At 33.8% G+C, this 15,739-nt stretch overlaps 3 protein-coding genes across 3 annotated transcripts; 2 read left to right on the top strand and 1 right to left on the bottom strand.

Moving 5' to 3' along the window:
• Positions 1-2,491: 2,491 nt before the first annotated feature.
• On the top strand, positions 2,492-8,270 carry LOC111018658 (uricase / urate oxidase / nodulin 35). The gene is made up of 8 exons (XM_022294849.2): positions 2,492-2,848; positions 3,448-3,540; positions 4,721-4,796; positions 5,565-5,674; positions 6,128-6,219; positions 6,335-6,508; positions 6,639-6,732; positions 7,982-8,270. Exons 1-8 carry the CDS (start codon positions 2,630-2,632, stop codon positions 8,063-8,065), a joined length of 942 nt encoding a protein of 313 aa, XP_022150541.1. The 5' UTR covers positions 2,492-2,629; the 3' UTR covers positions 8,066-8,270.
• Positions 8,271-8,411: 141 nt separating this feature from the next.
• Positions 8,412-10,889, top strand: LOC111018657 (UDP-Glycosyltransferase superfamily protein). The gene has a single exon (XM_022294848.2). The coding sequence runs from the start codon at positions 9,101-9,103 to the stop codon at positions 10,535-10,537; it is 1,437 nt and encodes a 478-aa protein (XP_022150540.1). The 5' UTR covers positions 8,412-9,100; the 3' UTR covers positions 10,538-10,889.
• A 762-nt stretch (positions 10,890-11,651) lies between these two features.
• Positions 11,652-15,499, bottom strand: LOC111018605 (nudix hydrolase 26, chloroplastic). The gene is made up of 6 exons (XM_022294775.2): positions 15,257-15,499; positions 15,113-15,163; positions 14,397-14,489; positions 13,275-13,369; positions 12,338-12,452; positions 11,652-12,226 (listed from the first exon to the last, which is right to left on the bottom strand). The coding sequence occupies exons 1-6, from the start codon at positions 15,482-15,484 to the stop codon at positions 12,161-12,163; spliced, it is 648 nt and encodes a 215-aa protein (XP_022150467.1). The 5' UTR covers positions 15,485-15,499; the 3' UTR covers positions 11,652-12,160.
• Between the last annotated feature and the right edge of the window lie 240 nt (positions 15,500-15,739).

The raw sequence follows: 15,739 nt of genomic DNA, 5'->3' as shown, positions 1-15,739 counted from the left end.
CAAAATAATTGAATATTTTGTAATAAATTTTCTTTAGTATAATATGTTAAGGAGTATAATTTCCAAATTAGGGAATTATAAGAATGATTGATTTAAATCCCACAATAATTTAATGTTTACAAAATATAATTTGAAATATTAATCTTTTGCATTTAAATAAATGACTAATTATAATAAATATAAATGCAATAAATAAGGGTAAAATTGAAATTAAAATAAAATCTTACATACAGAAATATAAAAGTGTTAAAATTAAAAAAATTTAGCATTTATGTAAATAAGTTTCTAAATAGTCCGGTATTATCTATTCAAATTTATTACACGGAGTTGAAATGATCCACTCATTAATTAACTGATTCCCACACCTTTCATAAATATTTTAAAAGTATTCTTGGAACAAAACCTTCATCAGCCTTTCATAAATGCCTTAGAAAATATCTTTAGAAAAATATCTATTAATATTTTAAACAGAAAAATCAATTCCTTCCCACAGTATTACATAAAACCAGCAGCGCAGCGCCAATTATTATTATTGTGTTATTTTCATTTTATTAAAAATGGAACCATCTTTATCTCTCTGTTATTTTTTATTCAAAACATAAGCATCTCCCAAGGCCTTGTAAAAAACAAAAAACAAAAAAAAAGAAAGAAAGAAAAAGAAGAAAAAAAAAGTGTAGTCTTTTGTTTAGTGTCGAAGAAACGTGTAGAATTTAGGAACATTTTGAATTTTCTTTTTGTTCCAAAAAAAGAAAAATCGATAAAATTTAGGACTTTTTTGTTTCTCACTTTCCTAAAAGCCATTCCTCGTTTATGAATTTTAAGGAACGTGTTTTTTCTCGATTTTTAAGGTACCTATTTTAGAAGCAACAAAATTAAATTTTGGATTTTAAATTTTTTCTAAAATATAAATAAAAAATATTATTTTATCATTTTGTATGAAAATAAAATGTTATTTTATCAGTACCAATTTATAGAAGGCATAAAAAATATTAACAGATAAGTATAACATTATTTTTTTAATATTTAATTTTAAAAATTATTTTTCATACATAAATTTTACTTTTCTTAATTTAAAATTTTCAAAAAATAAAAATAAAAACCATTACTAAATATATCTATCTCTCTTTTTCAATAAGAAAATAGAGATAAAAAAATAAAATAAAATAAAACATTATTAAACGTAATTCTCTTTTTATTTATTAAAAAAATGAAAAATAAGAAATAAGAAACCCACCACAATAACGTTTTTATTAAACATCATAAAATTATTAAAAAATTTAAAAACATGTGATTAATTAGACATTGTAATCTACACTTTTTTTTTTAATAAATACTCATTATCCACGTTGATATTTCATTATTTCTATTGCCATCTCTCTAAAATTATGACTTTGAATTTTGAACTTTTTTTTTGTTGACATAAATTTTTTATTGGGACTATCATAATAATGTAATCATCATAGTTTATCAAAATAATAATAATAACAATAACAACAATGTAATCATCATAGTTATCTTCCAGGACTATTATATACTTTTCTTGTCTAACTGTCACATCCAATTGAGATCATATGTTATCAAATTTGTCCTTTTAATTCAAAATTGTTAATGCCGTGCATGTTCAGTCTTTCTTTTCTTTGAAAGAATATTAATCATCTGTCCATATTATTAGTCTAGTCTAACTGTACAATCAAATTATATATACAAAAATTTAGGTCGAAAAAATTTGAAATAGTAAATTATTAAAAAATATAGAGACAAAAACAATATTTAAATTTAATATATTTCTCTTTTATATAGTAATAGAGAATAATAAATTAAGGGAAGCAACAAAGACAATCAAAAGCAAAAACTCGAGTGATGGTAGGGAGAACTTCCTCAAGCCACACCTTATTAATATGTTGCACTAGAGTAGCTCTAACCAACTGTAGTACCATTATCCAAAATAATATTAAAAGTAAAAGTAAAGTAAAAGTTAATAAAACCTGACAGATTGCAGCGACGCCGAACATTAGAAAAAAAACATCTCCACTCCCAAAATATCCGCAATATCATCTACCGAAAGTCGAAAGCAACACAACGAATCAGTTTCAACGTGGAGCAGATGAGAAGATGAATAAATCACAATTCAACCCAAAAACTTGATGGGTGAGATAAATTTAATTCATATATATGGATTTTCAATACTCTCCCTCACTCGTAGAGAAAATTACCCAACAAGTAGAAATCATAATAAATGAAGAGGAAATAACAATGGAGGAGTTCGAACACAGGACTAGTTTGATATCATCTTTTATGGTTACCAAAATCATTAAATTAATAAACAAATTTAAAATGCGAACTTAGCCCGAGATGGTAAAGTCCGTGAGTTCCAATATACTAAAATAAATTAGGAATTTAAAATTTCAATTAAAAAAATAAAAAAATGGGAAATGCGCTGTAAAAGTTGAAGTATGACACATCGAAAACGGACAGGCAAATGCACAATTCAAGTCGTTCAACCATATCGGGTTGGAGAATGTACTGTACATTTTCCATTACTGCAAAACTACCAGAAAAAAGAATAAAAAACTTTCTTCTGCTGAAATCAAATTTCTCTGCAGCACAAACCTGATCTCCGACTACATTCATGGCGGCCGACGACGCAGTGGTGGCAGTGAACGGCTTCAACTTCCAGCAGAGGCACGGCAAGGAGCGAGTGAGAGTGGCGCGGGTTTGGCGGAACAGAGACGGCCGCCATTTCATCGTTGAGTGGAGCGTTGGCATCAGTATCCTCTCCGATTGCGTCTCCGCCTACGTTCGCGATGATAATTCCGATATCGTCGCCACCGATACTATGAAGAACACTGTAATTGTTTCTGTCTACTCATCGCTGTGATGATGTTTTATGATTCTGTCTCTTCTGATTCTGATTGCGTTGGGTGCATGAAGGGAAAAGGAGAGTCGAGAGTCGAGATTTGGATTGTTTTTTTTATTTTTTATGCGTTTCTTTTTTGAACTCGGATTGTGTTGTTTATGTTGATTAATTAGTAACCAGTTGCGTAACTGTTAAGTTAGTAGTAGAGCGTATTCGTTGCGGGTTTGTTATGTCGATGTTTGATTTTCGATCGTTCAATTTAGACGAGTCGCTTGGAGTCTGGAGATCGGCTGCTCTGTTCTTACTTCTTAGTATTTACTTTATTGGATCGTTATTTATGGTTTGATGCTATGAGTGAGATTGTGAGATCGAGCAACTTTTGATCCATAAAGTGCATGTGAATTAGTAAAGTTGGTAATCGATGGAAAAATCCTGAAGGCTAGGATTTGGATCTTGCGTTGGGAAAACAGAGCAAATCGCGAAAATTTTAATACTGTTAATTGCTCGCACATTTTTTTTTTAATTTAAATTCTGATTCTGTTATTCGATTTACTGTTAAAAGTTCATGGATTTACTTTTATTTAATTTAGGTATATGCAAAAGCGAAGGAATGTTCGGAGCAAATTTCAGTGGAAGATTTTGCAATTCTTCTTGCCAAGCACTTCACATCATACTACAAGCAGGTCCGCCCCATGTTTCAACTTGTATTCTTAATTATATTGACGCATCTATCCAGGTTGGCACTTGTATTCAAGAGAAACCAGAAGTTGCGATGTGGTAGGAGTTTTAATCGGTGTAAATTATGCATAGTTCAGCAGTGATAATGTGCTTGTCTCTTATCTACCCAGCATATTCGCATTACATCAAGCAAAATTAACTTCTCGCCCGCTCCATCTTGAGGTAAACCCACTACATGGAGCGGGTAAGAATTGAAAGTAATAGTTATCTCGATTTCAAAACTATTGCATGATCGTGTCCAACCAGTTCTGAAACTGCACTAAAGATCTCACATATTTTTGTTGAAAGCTGCAATCCATCACTTTGATCCGTATCCTTCAACATCAAAGTTATTATACTTTGCTCATTGTATCTAATGCAACTTGTGCCTTCGCCATAGCAGATCCACTCTCGAGCAACAATTTAAGGAAAAAAAATTCTACTGTTTTATCCTACTGCACCACATCACTTAATAATCCCTTCGGTAACTCGTTGTCCTCGGTCTTATTTGATGCGCCTTAGGTTTCATAAAGATTAAATGACTTTTGCCGTACAAGTGGAACTTTTGTTTTTTCATTTCTAACTAGTTAATTCTTAATCCGGAAGAAAAATTGGCGCACTCCAAAATTCTTGAAAGGTCATATGTATCGTTAAGCTCCCAAATTAGTAATGGATTTACTGCATAATTTTATGTTTTTATTGGTAGATTACATACCTACTATCTGAATTTTCTTAAATAGTAGAAGCATGCTCACTCTGCTTCTAGATCTCTTTTAGAGTACTTTCTTAAATATTGCTAACATGCATCAAATATGACCGTAGTATTTTTTTTTCCTTCCACCCCTACATGTCGACCACGATCCCATTGAGACGTTCTCCAGATGCATGCACAACTGATTAATAATCTGTTCACTAAATTGGTTGTACATTGGCAGGATAACTTGGACATCTATTTACTACCAACTTCCAGAAAATATGTTTCCTGCTTCTTGAATTCCTTCCATTTTCATCTTCTCTTCTTCTGCTCATATCCCCCTTTTCCTCCTCACTGTACATGGTGCACATCATCGGGATCTTCTCCGATCAGTAGGGGCTAAAAGTTAAAAAATCCAAAGACGTTCTCAATAATTGTAATTCATTTTGCAGGTTACTACCGCAATAGTGAAGATTGTAGAAAAGTCATGGGAGCGTGTATCTGTCAATGGTCAACCACACAACCATGGTTAGTTGTTCATATTTGTGGACTGACCAGTGAATAATTCTTAGCTCTTATAGACGAACTTTAGTAACGACTTTGCTGAGCACTACCTTTTATCATCCAACCTTTGAAAATGTATTGAAGATGATGAAATTCTTAGTTTAAAGAACTTACAGTTTTAAAGCTTCCATTGTTCCATCTTCCTTGTCTGCAAATTGGAGTCTCTGAGTGAGTTTAAATGTTGATGATTGATGAACTTAGTGAACTTTAGTGGTTGATATCCTTTTCAAATGAGTTCTCTTGCCCTTTCTCATGATGATAAAAATGGTTTTGGATCCTTAATGAAAGTCTTCTGGTGGTAAATCCAACAAGAAAAGATAAATTATGTTAAAGTTTGTATGTTCAGCATAACTATAAACTATAGATAATTTGGTTAGAGGGATATCAAACAAATTTTATGCATACAACCATGTATTTTTAGTTTTACATGGGAGAAGGCAAAATTCTTAACATCCTTTCCTCTTTGGTCTTTCAATCCTAAACTTTTCTTCATTATGTACCTTTGTAAAAATAACTTAACATTGGAATTTTGTATCTTATTTTTTTGTACTTGGGACAGATGGCTTATTCCAGTGAACATTTTTGTATATCTTTGCTTAAATGCACTTATAATCATAAACCATGTATTTAGTTTATCGTAATAGAATTGAGCATACTGGTATCTTTTTGTATCTAAGTAGTAACCACTTGTTTTCTGAGTTCTTATTTTCATATATATTTTTTTTATTGAAGGCTTCAAACTTGGATCTGAAAAGCACACTACAGAGGTGATAGTTAAGAAGTCAGGTGCATTACAAGTGACCTCTGGTATTGAGGGATTGTCTTTGCTGAAGACAACTCAAGTAAGTCTAACATTTTAAATGCATATTCAAAATTCAATAGATATTGTTCTAGATACAAGTGACCTGTCACATTGTTCTTTGTTTATGTTTTTGTTGATGCTAAATGCAACAGGTCTCCACACTTTTTTTCCAGGAAGCTTAAGTTATGACTATTTACGACTCTCACTTTAGTAAATAATTCCAATTCTTACATATTCTTTGTATTATGATAGAAAAAAGTGTTGCATGGTGTAGGTGTTCTTCCATCTTTTATTCCTTCCCATATTTGTTTTATTTTCCTCTTTTGGTGTGTATGATGGGGCTTAACGTTAGCTCACATTGAACTCATGTGCACTCGATTACCTAGTAGAATGCAAAGCAGAAAATATATTCAGGAAACTTGCTTCTTGTAGATGCAGTTTCGATATCTGATGTTTCTGCTAATTCACCTTCTAAACTTCATCATGTGAGCAGTCAGGTTTTGAGCGATTTATTAGGGATAACTACACGGTTCTTCCTGAGACACGAGAGAGGATATTGGCTACCGAGGTCTCTGCTTCGTGGAGGTATAGTTTTTATTGTGACTGAGAACTAAAGCTTTTGATATGCCTTCTATTTTTCAGTTTTGTTTTTGTGTACAGGTAGAAGGACAATAAATTCCTAGTATGTCCTTTGATGCAGGTATTCATTTGAAGCTCTCTATAGTATCCCCAAAAAGCAGTTTTACTTCACGGAAACATACCTAGATGTGAAAAAAGTGTTAGTTGACACTTTCTTTGGTCCTCCGAAAGAGGGAGTTTATAGTCCATCTGTTCAATACACTCTTTATGACATGGCAAAGAGTGTCCTCAGCAGGTCTCTCTCTCATTCACACAAATACGCACACACTTGAATGCACAATCGTACTAACTTCCACAAAAGTTTCTACTGTCAGTGGTAGGGTTTAAACTTTCTGAAAATAAATTTTGGATCTCCACTATTTTAGGTTCCCTGTTATATCATTGGTGAAGCTGAAAATGCCAAATCTCCACTTCTTACCTGTCAATATATCAACAAAAGACAATCGGAGTATCGTAAAGGTAGGATGCTTATGAAGGTTAGCTTTTTCGTTTTCCATATTCATTGAAGAGGTTTCAGGCTGCTGTTGGTAATAGCTTTGCAACCCTGGTTGAACTCTAAAATTTATGTTTGGTTCATGCAGAGTTCTTGATATCTTTATTGCCAATATCCTGTCCAATTCAGTTTCTTTCACCATGTGTTACTTTATTTCCTTAGAGAAGCCTATCATCGCAATTTTTCTCTTTTTTTTTTTCATCTTTCTAGATATAGTAAAATTGTCCTGTTATTTCTCTGGTTAATCTTGTCCTGAGAATTTCTTATATTGCTTATTGTGGACCTTCAACTTCTTCCTGCTTTCGTTATTCTCCCATCATAAATAAGATTAGAATTATAGAATTTCATCATCAATCAGAACCCTTTTAATTTGGTGAGGATGACATGATTTTTTTTTCCTTAAGAAACAAACTTTCCATCATGGATGAAAAGGAAGAAAAATGTTCAAGGATCCAAAAGATCCAAACTTCCAGGGAGGCAAAAAAAAAAAGAAAAAAAAACTAAACAGTCAAATAATGAACAAATTTCTAAATATTACAAGATAATAGAGCATTAAAAAACAAAATGTTAATATCTTGACAAAACGAAAAACCACTCCCTTCAAGCTGCAAAACCTACACCAATATACAGATCAGGAGAAAACATCCAAAGCCTTTGATGAGAGCTAAAATTGGAGAATGCCCAAACAACATAATTGTCCCATGAGCAAAACCATGCCGCCATAAAGATTTCAGCAAAAGGGGGTGCTATCACTCCCTTTTGACATAGTAATAACAAAAATCTGCCAGAACAATGGTTTGGACTTCTGCCAAAAGAAACAGAAGTGAACATAATCCCGTCCCCAATGCCACTAGCAGACCCCACGAGTTGCTACCATTTGAAGAACCCAAACCCAATGGCATGAATTTTGTAACAACATCGACCGAAATCAGCAGCCCTTGGCAAGAATATACCCGAGAATTTGATATCTGAAACATAATTTCATATCTACCATGCATCATGTTACCATGATAATTTATAATGGCAATCTGTACCTGTATAATTATAAACATCAGATTTTATCTACTGCTGGCTGACATGGAACTCTTAAATAGATAGGAACTTCATCACAAAATTAAGATAGAAACATGTTACATTGAGCAGAGATTTTAACAACAGACATTGAAATTGCTTTATATTTTTAAAGAAATGGCTGGTGGTGGTGTTGTTTTGCAGTTTGAGGATGATGTGTATCTGCCAACAGATGAACCCCATGGATCAATTGAAGCTTGCTTGAGCCGCTTCTCTTCAAAGCTATGAAGAAATTTAGCATTTTTCTGCTTTCTCAATATCAACAATATCACGAGTCAGGTTCTTCCTTTCCCTTTGTAGAAAAGTGTGCGTATACATCTGCAGAAACTCTCAGTTTTAGTTTAAAACTGTGATGAAAAAAGCAGATGAAAAAATTTACTATGATTTTCACTTTCCTCTCAATTCCATAATGATATATAAGCTGGATTTAAAATGTGCTCTATCAAAATTATAATTTTGTACACATTTCCACCGCGCATTAATTTATAAACCAGAATATCAAAATCTAATACAAGTTCAACTCATTAAAGCACTTTATCTTGATAAAAAAAAGTCGTGTTCAAATTTTCAGCTCATATTAGAAATGTAATACAAAAGATTTTCTAACTATTAGTTCGTGCAAAAAATGTGTTTTTTTTTTTTTTATAAAATAAACCATCATACCAGCAAGATATCGAAATTTGTAATAATTTTCTAACAATCAAATGCAGTGAGCAGCATCGTAGAAATTTTCTAACAATCGGACATAAACGTAATTTAATTTACCAAAACATACTTTTCTCTAATGCATAAATATTATGATAAGTAATTTAATTTATCAAAACATTTTTTTTATAGGATTTATCAAAACATTACTTCTCAAAAACATTGTGAGAAGTAATAGTTAAAAGACATTTGTAATTTTATCATTACATTAAAAAAAATTAGAAAACACTTTTTATACAGTAGAAATTTGAGGTGGAATTCGAACCAACATGCTTCTAGTCGAACATAAATATTTTAACCATAGCTCAATTGAGGCAGTTTTGTAATTTAATATAAACACCATCTCCTAAGAAATTGACAGAGAATCATTGGACAAAGCTATTTTAAAATGAAAATGAAAGTGATATGACAATTTTTAGAAATTCGATGGCTCTTGTTCGAATTCCAATTTCCAAGCTTCCTCTTCCGCCGTCGAACAGAACACCTTCAAAATCCTTTTCGTTTGTTTTCAGTATTTTTGCTTAATCTCAAAACAAATGTTTCCCTGAATCCGCCGCCATGGATCTCCACCACCGCAATCCACAACCTCCGAATCCTCACTCTCTCAAATTCCGATCTTCTGCAATCTCCATTCTCATTCTCCTCATCGCAATTTCCTTCTTCACTTTCACCAAAACAGATCATCACAAAACCCAATCCCTAAAACTTCTCCAAAAATTCATCAAATTCCTCAATCCACCTCCAAATTCCATTCCAATCCCACCTCCCACTCCATGCGTCCTCTGGATGGCTCCATTTCTCTCCGGCGGTGGGTACAGTTCAGAAGCTTGGTCCTACATTTTAGCCCTTCACCACCATATCAAAGCCCCACACGAGTTCCGGTTGGCGATTGAGCAACATGGCGATCTAGAATCCATCGATTTTTGGGAGGGATTGCCAGATTCTGTCAGGAGTTTGGCCATTCAACTTCACGGAACAGATTGTAGAATGAATGAAACTGTTGTGATCTGCCACAGCGAGCCCGGTGCCTGGAATCCTCCATTGTTTGAAACCCTGCCTTGCCCACCAGGTGTTTACCAAAAGTTCAAGGCAGTGATTGGCAGAACAATGTTTGAAACAGATAGGGTGAATCCAGAACATGTGAATCGCTGTAAGTTAATGGATTATATTTGGGTTCCTTCTGAATTTCATGTCTCTACATTCGTGAAAAGTGGGGTTGATCCTTCCAAGATTGTGAAAATTGTTCAACCCATTGATGTGAACTTCTTTGATCCTCTGAAATATAGGCCGTTTAGTCTTGCATCTTTAGGAACTCTGGTTTTAGGTTCCAAAGACATGGAAATGGGCTTAGACAATGGATTTGTGTTTCTGAGTATCTTCAAGTGGGAGTTTAGGAAAGGCTGGGATCTGTTGTTGGAAGCTTATTTGAAAGAATTCTCTAAGAAGGATCAAGTGGGGTTGTTCTTGTTGACAAATCCTTACCATAGCGATAGAGATTTTGGGAACAAGATTTTGGATTTTGTAGAGAACTCAGACATCCAAAAGCCAGCTTCTGGTTGGGCTCCTGTTTATGTAATTGATACTCATATAGCTCAAACTGATTTGCCTAGAATTTACAAGGCTGCAGATGCGTTTGTTCTGCCATCGAGAGGCGAAGGGTGGGGGAGGCCGCTCGTTGAAGCGATGGCCATGTCGTTGCCAGTGATTGCGACCAACTGGTCGGGGCAAACGGAGTTTTTGACGGACGAGAATAGCTATCCACTGGCAGTTGAGAGAATGAGTGAGGTAAAGGAAGGTCCATTCAAAGGGCATCTGTGGGCCGAACCATCCATAGGGAAGCTTCAAGATTTGATGAGGGAAGTAACGACGAATGTTGACGAAGCCAAGGCCAAAGGACGATGGGCGAGGGACGACATGGTCAGGCAATTCTCTCCCGACATCGTAGCAGATATTGTTTATCATCATATACAAAATGTATTTCATGACAAGAGATGAAATGTCACATGTTTATAACCAAGATTCCATTCTCCTATCTGTTGAATGAGATGAGTTAGGACTATGCTGCAGCTCTGTGATGAGCAATTAAGGATCAATGCCCATGAAATATACTCCACTCGAGAAAAAAAAAGAATAAAATTTAGAGTTAATGGTTAAACTTATCAGAAGGTTTGAACTTGAGACCTTTAAATCATACAGATCCAAGCTCTTGCCAGTTGGACAATCCGAGGACAGAATTGGAGGTTTTAGTGGTATTTAGGCCTTCAAACTTTGCTAGTTTTCTTACTTCAATAGTTGTACTAGTAGATACTAGAGTAGTAGTAGATACTAGAGAAAGTATTGGATTGAAGCCTCATTTGTTGTTGTCTACATAGTACAATATTATAGATACTTGAACTACAAACAGTTGAAAAATGTAACATTATAAATTATTTTTTTAAATTTCTTAATGAAATTCTATAAAAGTATTGAAAATAAAAGCATCTTGAAATATTTATCCATTGTAATAAAATTATTAGTACCATTACTTTGTTGGGATTCCAACTCGTTGACAGTAATTTCGTATTTCTTCTTTTAAATATTATTTGAATTGTTGTAATGTTTCAATTAAATTTATATTACTTCAAGATTTCTTTTATTTAAAAAACAATTTAAAATGTTTAAATCTATTTATTAATATTAAACTTAGTTTACTGAAGTAAAAACTCGTTATTTTCTTAGAATTAGTCTAGTCAGATTCTGTACATCTCCTAGAAATAGAATAAAATTAAAAGTTCGCCTATCATCTTTGATATTTTTTTTTTCCTATTTACGAATTCTTTGAACCAAATTCAGAAGATGTTCATAATGAAATACCAGACTGTTATTAAAACAAAAAAGTTTTTTTTTTCTTTTCTTATAAATAAGACTGTCCTGGTAATTGCCTTTCGTCAGAATATTGTTTCAACATCACCAACAATATGCTCCTAAATTCCTGCCAACATGAACTAATTTCTTCGCAGTTGATTGTTAACAAATCAGATTTTACTTGGTACAACTAAAAATGTTTACAATTCTAGTTTAAACCTATATAAAATAAAATCTCATTACTATATGTAATAGCATTCTAGTGTAAAATGAAAAATAAACCTCTTATTTCAATGATCATATTCCAATAAAACAGTCCTATAATCAAACCTCGTGGAAGAAGAATACTTACCCAATCAAGCTGGGTCCTTATACAACCAAAGCTTGGAGACTGGACAAGATTTCCTTCTGTAACGTCAAACCGAGCATAACTAAGGTACTTATCTCTGATCAAGAGGTCATGAGTTCGAACCCCACCTCCACATGTTGTATAAAAGAAAAAAAAAGATTTTCTTCTGTAACTTGGTTCAATTGACAAAAGAAAAAAATAACCCAACATTTTCTTTTTTGGATAAATAAGTGTCGGAACTTTGCTCCCCTATACCCAGGGGCACTCGCGCCCACTCTAAAGTTTGGACTCAAGAGACATCAAAGGTTTTTGGTATTAGGCTCACCAGGGGCACTCGAGTCCTTGCCAACTGGGCTACCCCTTGGGAGCTAAATCCAACATTATTGAGAGTGTCAAGAATAAATTTTTTATGGCTCGGAACAATATTACTCGAGATAGGGTTTGAATACCATTAGAACGTCCTTGTAAACAGGTTTCTTGAAATCTACAGCCTGCATGATAGCAATTAAATTAAATGTAAGTTGAATGAATAACAATACCAGATTACCAATTTATCAGATTCATTCTGCTAGGTAATGGCAAGTTAATGATGGTCTACTCACACGTTCTAGTACTTGCTCGGGCGACATCCATGACCATTCGCCGAACTCGGCTTTCTCAGTGCCATCACCTAAAAGATTGATCTCTTCTTCAGTTCCTGTCAACTTCAGCAGAAACCTAAAATTTTACAAACATTTGAACATGGTATAAGCATCACAGATAGGGAGAAATATCTTTGAAATTAAATTAATAAGTCAAATGATATTGCACCTTGGCAGGACGAGAAGAAAATGAAAGTGATAAGAACTAGGTTTAAATACTATTTTGGTCTCAATATTTTTAATTTGATTTTGGTTCATTTTGGTCACGGTACTTTCAAAACATTCATTTTGGTCCTTGTACCATTTTAGTTCAATTTTTGTTTTTTTAGTACTATTGTACTTGTACTCTATCAAAGCATTCATGTTGGGTCAGAACTTTGGACTAATTTTTGCAATTGGGATGGAGGTTCACTTCAAACCCATGACTTTTTGGACGAGTATATGTCCCTTAACTAGTTAAGTTAGACCAGGTTGACAATTTCTACAAGGAGAAGTTTTAACTTCTTTAGTTCGCAGATGTCTTATCATCCCTCCCTTTTGTAATTTCACTCATCAATAAAAGGGAGAATTTACACCCAGACGTAGCAAGAAAAATGACGTTGTCAAAGATTCTAGCAAAGGGAAGTTCCTTGGCGATTTAGCGAGGGAAGTATCATGTTAGAATTATAATAGAAAAAATTAGATAAAAATAAAAAATAAAGTACAAAGACCAAAATAGACATTTTCAAAGTAGAAAAACTAAAATAAATAAAAGTTGAAAGTACAATAATCAAAATAGGTGTTTGAAAGTACAGAGACCAGAATGAAAAAAAAAAAAAAAACAAAAAACAAAACTAAAAGTATAAGTACTGAAATAGTATTTCAACCTAAGAACTATATGATAGAAAGTAGAACTCACCACTTCTGTGCTTGACCCTTCCAGTCAGAACCCCACTGATGTCGAAGTTTTTCTCGGACATGGGGTGGGAAGTCATAAGTCAGCCAATAAGGTACCTAATTTAAGAAACCAATGTTCAAGACATTTCACTGATGTGTCCAATTTAGGTAAACACAGGTTTTTACTCGGAGAAAACTCTCAAATGAAAGAATAAAAATTTCTGGCCAATTTACAACTTCGGCATCCACAGTATGCACATTAAAACTACTAATAGTAATACAAAAGAACCTATAGTCCAACTATCGTTCTACACGATCCTTCAACAAACAAGCCATATTGGAAGAAAAATATTAAGTACCAAGTGATTGGGTTAGGATATCACTAATGACAGTTCAGAATATTCTTTCTCATCTCCAGAGAAAAAAAATATAATTATGACCACAATGGGTTGGCACAGTAATCACAAAGGCATGCTCTAAAATCATCTCCTTCAAATCTAGATTCAAATCACGGTGGCCATCTACCAATCATATTTCAATATTCAATGAGCTGTTTATGATATGGCCACCAATAATATTTCAATATTCGATGAGCTGTTTATGATATCTGCCAAACAGATGTCTAATGACCTAAACATTAGTTGAAGTGTATGAAAGCCAGCACAAATAGGTTAGCCATGAAGAAAAAGTAAAATATGATTAAATTACAATAAACCAATTTCCATAATCAGAAAATTGATGGTAAGAAATTTGACAGTGAAATCGAGAACAGTAAAAACATCAAGAACATCCTAAACCAACTCAAATAATCACTCTAAGACTTTGGTTGATACAATAGTGATCAATTATGAATTTTCTTTCACACCATAGTAAATAAACCGATGCTAAAAAAGAAATAAATAAAGAGGAAACTAGGTATGCTTGTTTAAGACACATTTAACCCTTTGTGAAAACAGAAACGTGATTTAGTGCAACTTTTTAGAAACTGGATGATGTTGAGATCTAACTGGCAAGATCTACTCATCTCTCCTAAAATATACTTTCTTCAATTTCAACAATTAGGAGAAGATCTCAGTTCATGAAAAATTAAGAACAAATATGTATAGCAAAGCAAAAACAAACAAATAGATAAATGAAATAGTACTTCAGCAATGATCTCTGCAGATCTAACTCCTGTTTCTTCTCTTAGTTCTCTGATGGCTGCATTTCTTGGATCTTCACCCTCATCCACACCGCCCTAATTAACACGACAGAATGAATAAATCATGGATAAAACATATCAAACACTCAAGGCTATGCTAGATGCTTATATATTGTAACTGTACTATTTAATTATGCTTCAATGCTAAAATTTCAGACTTATTTCTCGTTGAACTACTATGTCACCAATTCATGACAATCTCACAACAACAAAAGGAAGTACGCCGCTTCGATACAATCCAATAAAAATAACAGCTAATTCCCATTCTCCTAATTACATTGAATTACAGCAAAATAAAAGACGGCAACCCCGAACCTAAGACAAGCTAAAGAATCTTAAGTGACCTCGAATTTCGTAGATGATCCCTATACAACATTTAAAAAGCAAGTTATGGATGTCTCAACTGCAAACCGGATGCCAAAATGCGGTCAACCCATTGAAACAACCGCGAAATATTCTAGCAAATATATACGAACAACCATACCGACAATTAATCAATGAACACATCCAATTGAAGAAACATTTCATGTAATCTATACGCGATGTAGCGGTAAAATAGTACCAATTCATTATTCAGAACTCGTAAACGCGCTGCTAAAACAAAAATAAAGCAATTAACCATACTATAACCTAGAAGAATCAAACAAATCATCAGATACCTGTGGCATTTGCCAAGCTTCGGGTATATCCAACCTCGAGGCAGCAAAAATCTGCACGCATCGATTATCGGAAGCACGTCACATACGATTACTGGAACAGATGTACGGCAATAGAGAAACAGATAGAAAAGTTTGTAAAATGACCTTTTTAGAAGAATTGATGAGGCAAATGCCGACGTTTCTGCGGTAACCTTCGGGAGGAGCTTCCATGGAAGACGACGCCGGACGCGCGGCGGAAGAGAAGAGTGCAGCGGGAGAAGTTGGAAGGCGGAGGCGGAGACGGAGAGGACGACGACAGTGAAGGAGCACTGAATGAGTAAAAACGACGGGTCGATTTAAGGCCATTTCCTTTCGCTCCCAAGTGGCGTTCATCCAACGCTTCGCGCTTCATTTATTATTCTCTGGCGCCAGATTTATCTTTTCCTTTTTCCTCTCGTTGTAATCAACGTATTAAATTTGGTATGGCCACATTTTCACCACATTTTCATACGTTTCCATATCGATACCATAAAAATATTCGAGATGAATAATGTATTAAATATCCGTCCATACACCACATGAGAGGGCTAAATTGATATTTCTATCTTACTATTAGAAAAATTCAACAAAATATGAAAAATATCAACA

Source organism: Momordica charantia, assembly GCF_013281855.1.
Source record: "Momordica charantia cultivar OHB3-1 chromosome 9 unlocalized genomic scaffold, Mcharantia_2.0 BLBB01000009.1, whole genome shotgun sequence".
Taxonomy (NCBI): Eukaryota; Viridiplantae; Streptophyta; class Magnoliopsida; order Cucurbitales; family Cucurbitaceae; genus Momordica; species Momordica charantia.
This window is presented reverse-complemented; position numbering and strand designations above follow the sequence as displayed.

Excerpts from the sequence above, each read along its gene's own strand:
- LOC111018658 (XM_022294849.2), top strand. The coding sequence starts at position 2,630 with ATGGCGGCCGACGACGCAGTGGTGGCAGTGAACGGCTTCAACTTCCAG. Across the intron at positions 6,220-6,334 it reads GAGGTCTCTGCTTCGTGGAG|GTATTCATTTGAAGCTCTCT; the intron begins GTATAGTTTTTA and ends CCTTTGATGCAG. Across the intron at positions 6,509-6,638 it reads GCAAAGAGTGTCCTCAGCAG|GTTCCCTGTTATATCATTGG; the intron begins GTCTCTCTCTCA and ends CCACTATTTTAG.
- LOC111018657 (XM_022294848.2), top strand. The coding sequence starts at position 9,101 with ATGGATCTCCACCACCGCAATCCACAACCTCCGAATCCTCACTCTCTC.
- LOC111018605 (XM_022294775.2), bottom strand. The coding sequence starts at position 15,484 with ATGAACGCCACTTGGGAGCGAAAGGAAATGGCCTTAAATCGACCCGTC. Across the intron at positions 15,164-15,256 it reads TCATCAATTCTTCTAAAAAG|ATTTTTGCTGCCTCGAGGTT; the intron begins GTCATTTTACAA and ends CGATGCGTGCAG. Across the intron at positions 12,227-12,337 it reads CCGAGCAAGTACTAGAACGT|GCTGTAGATTTCAAGAAACC; the intron begins GTGAGTAGACCA and ends GCTATCATGCAG.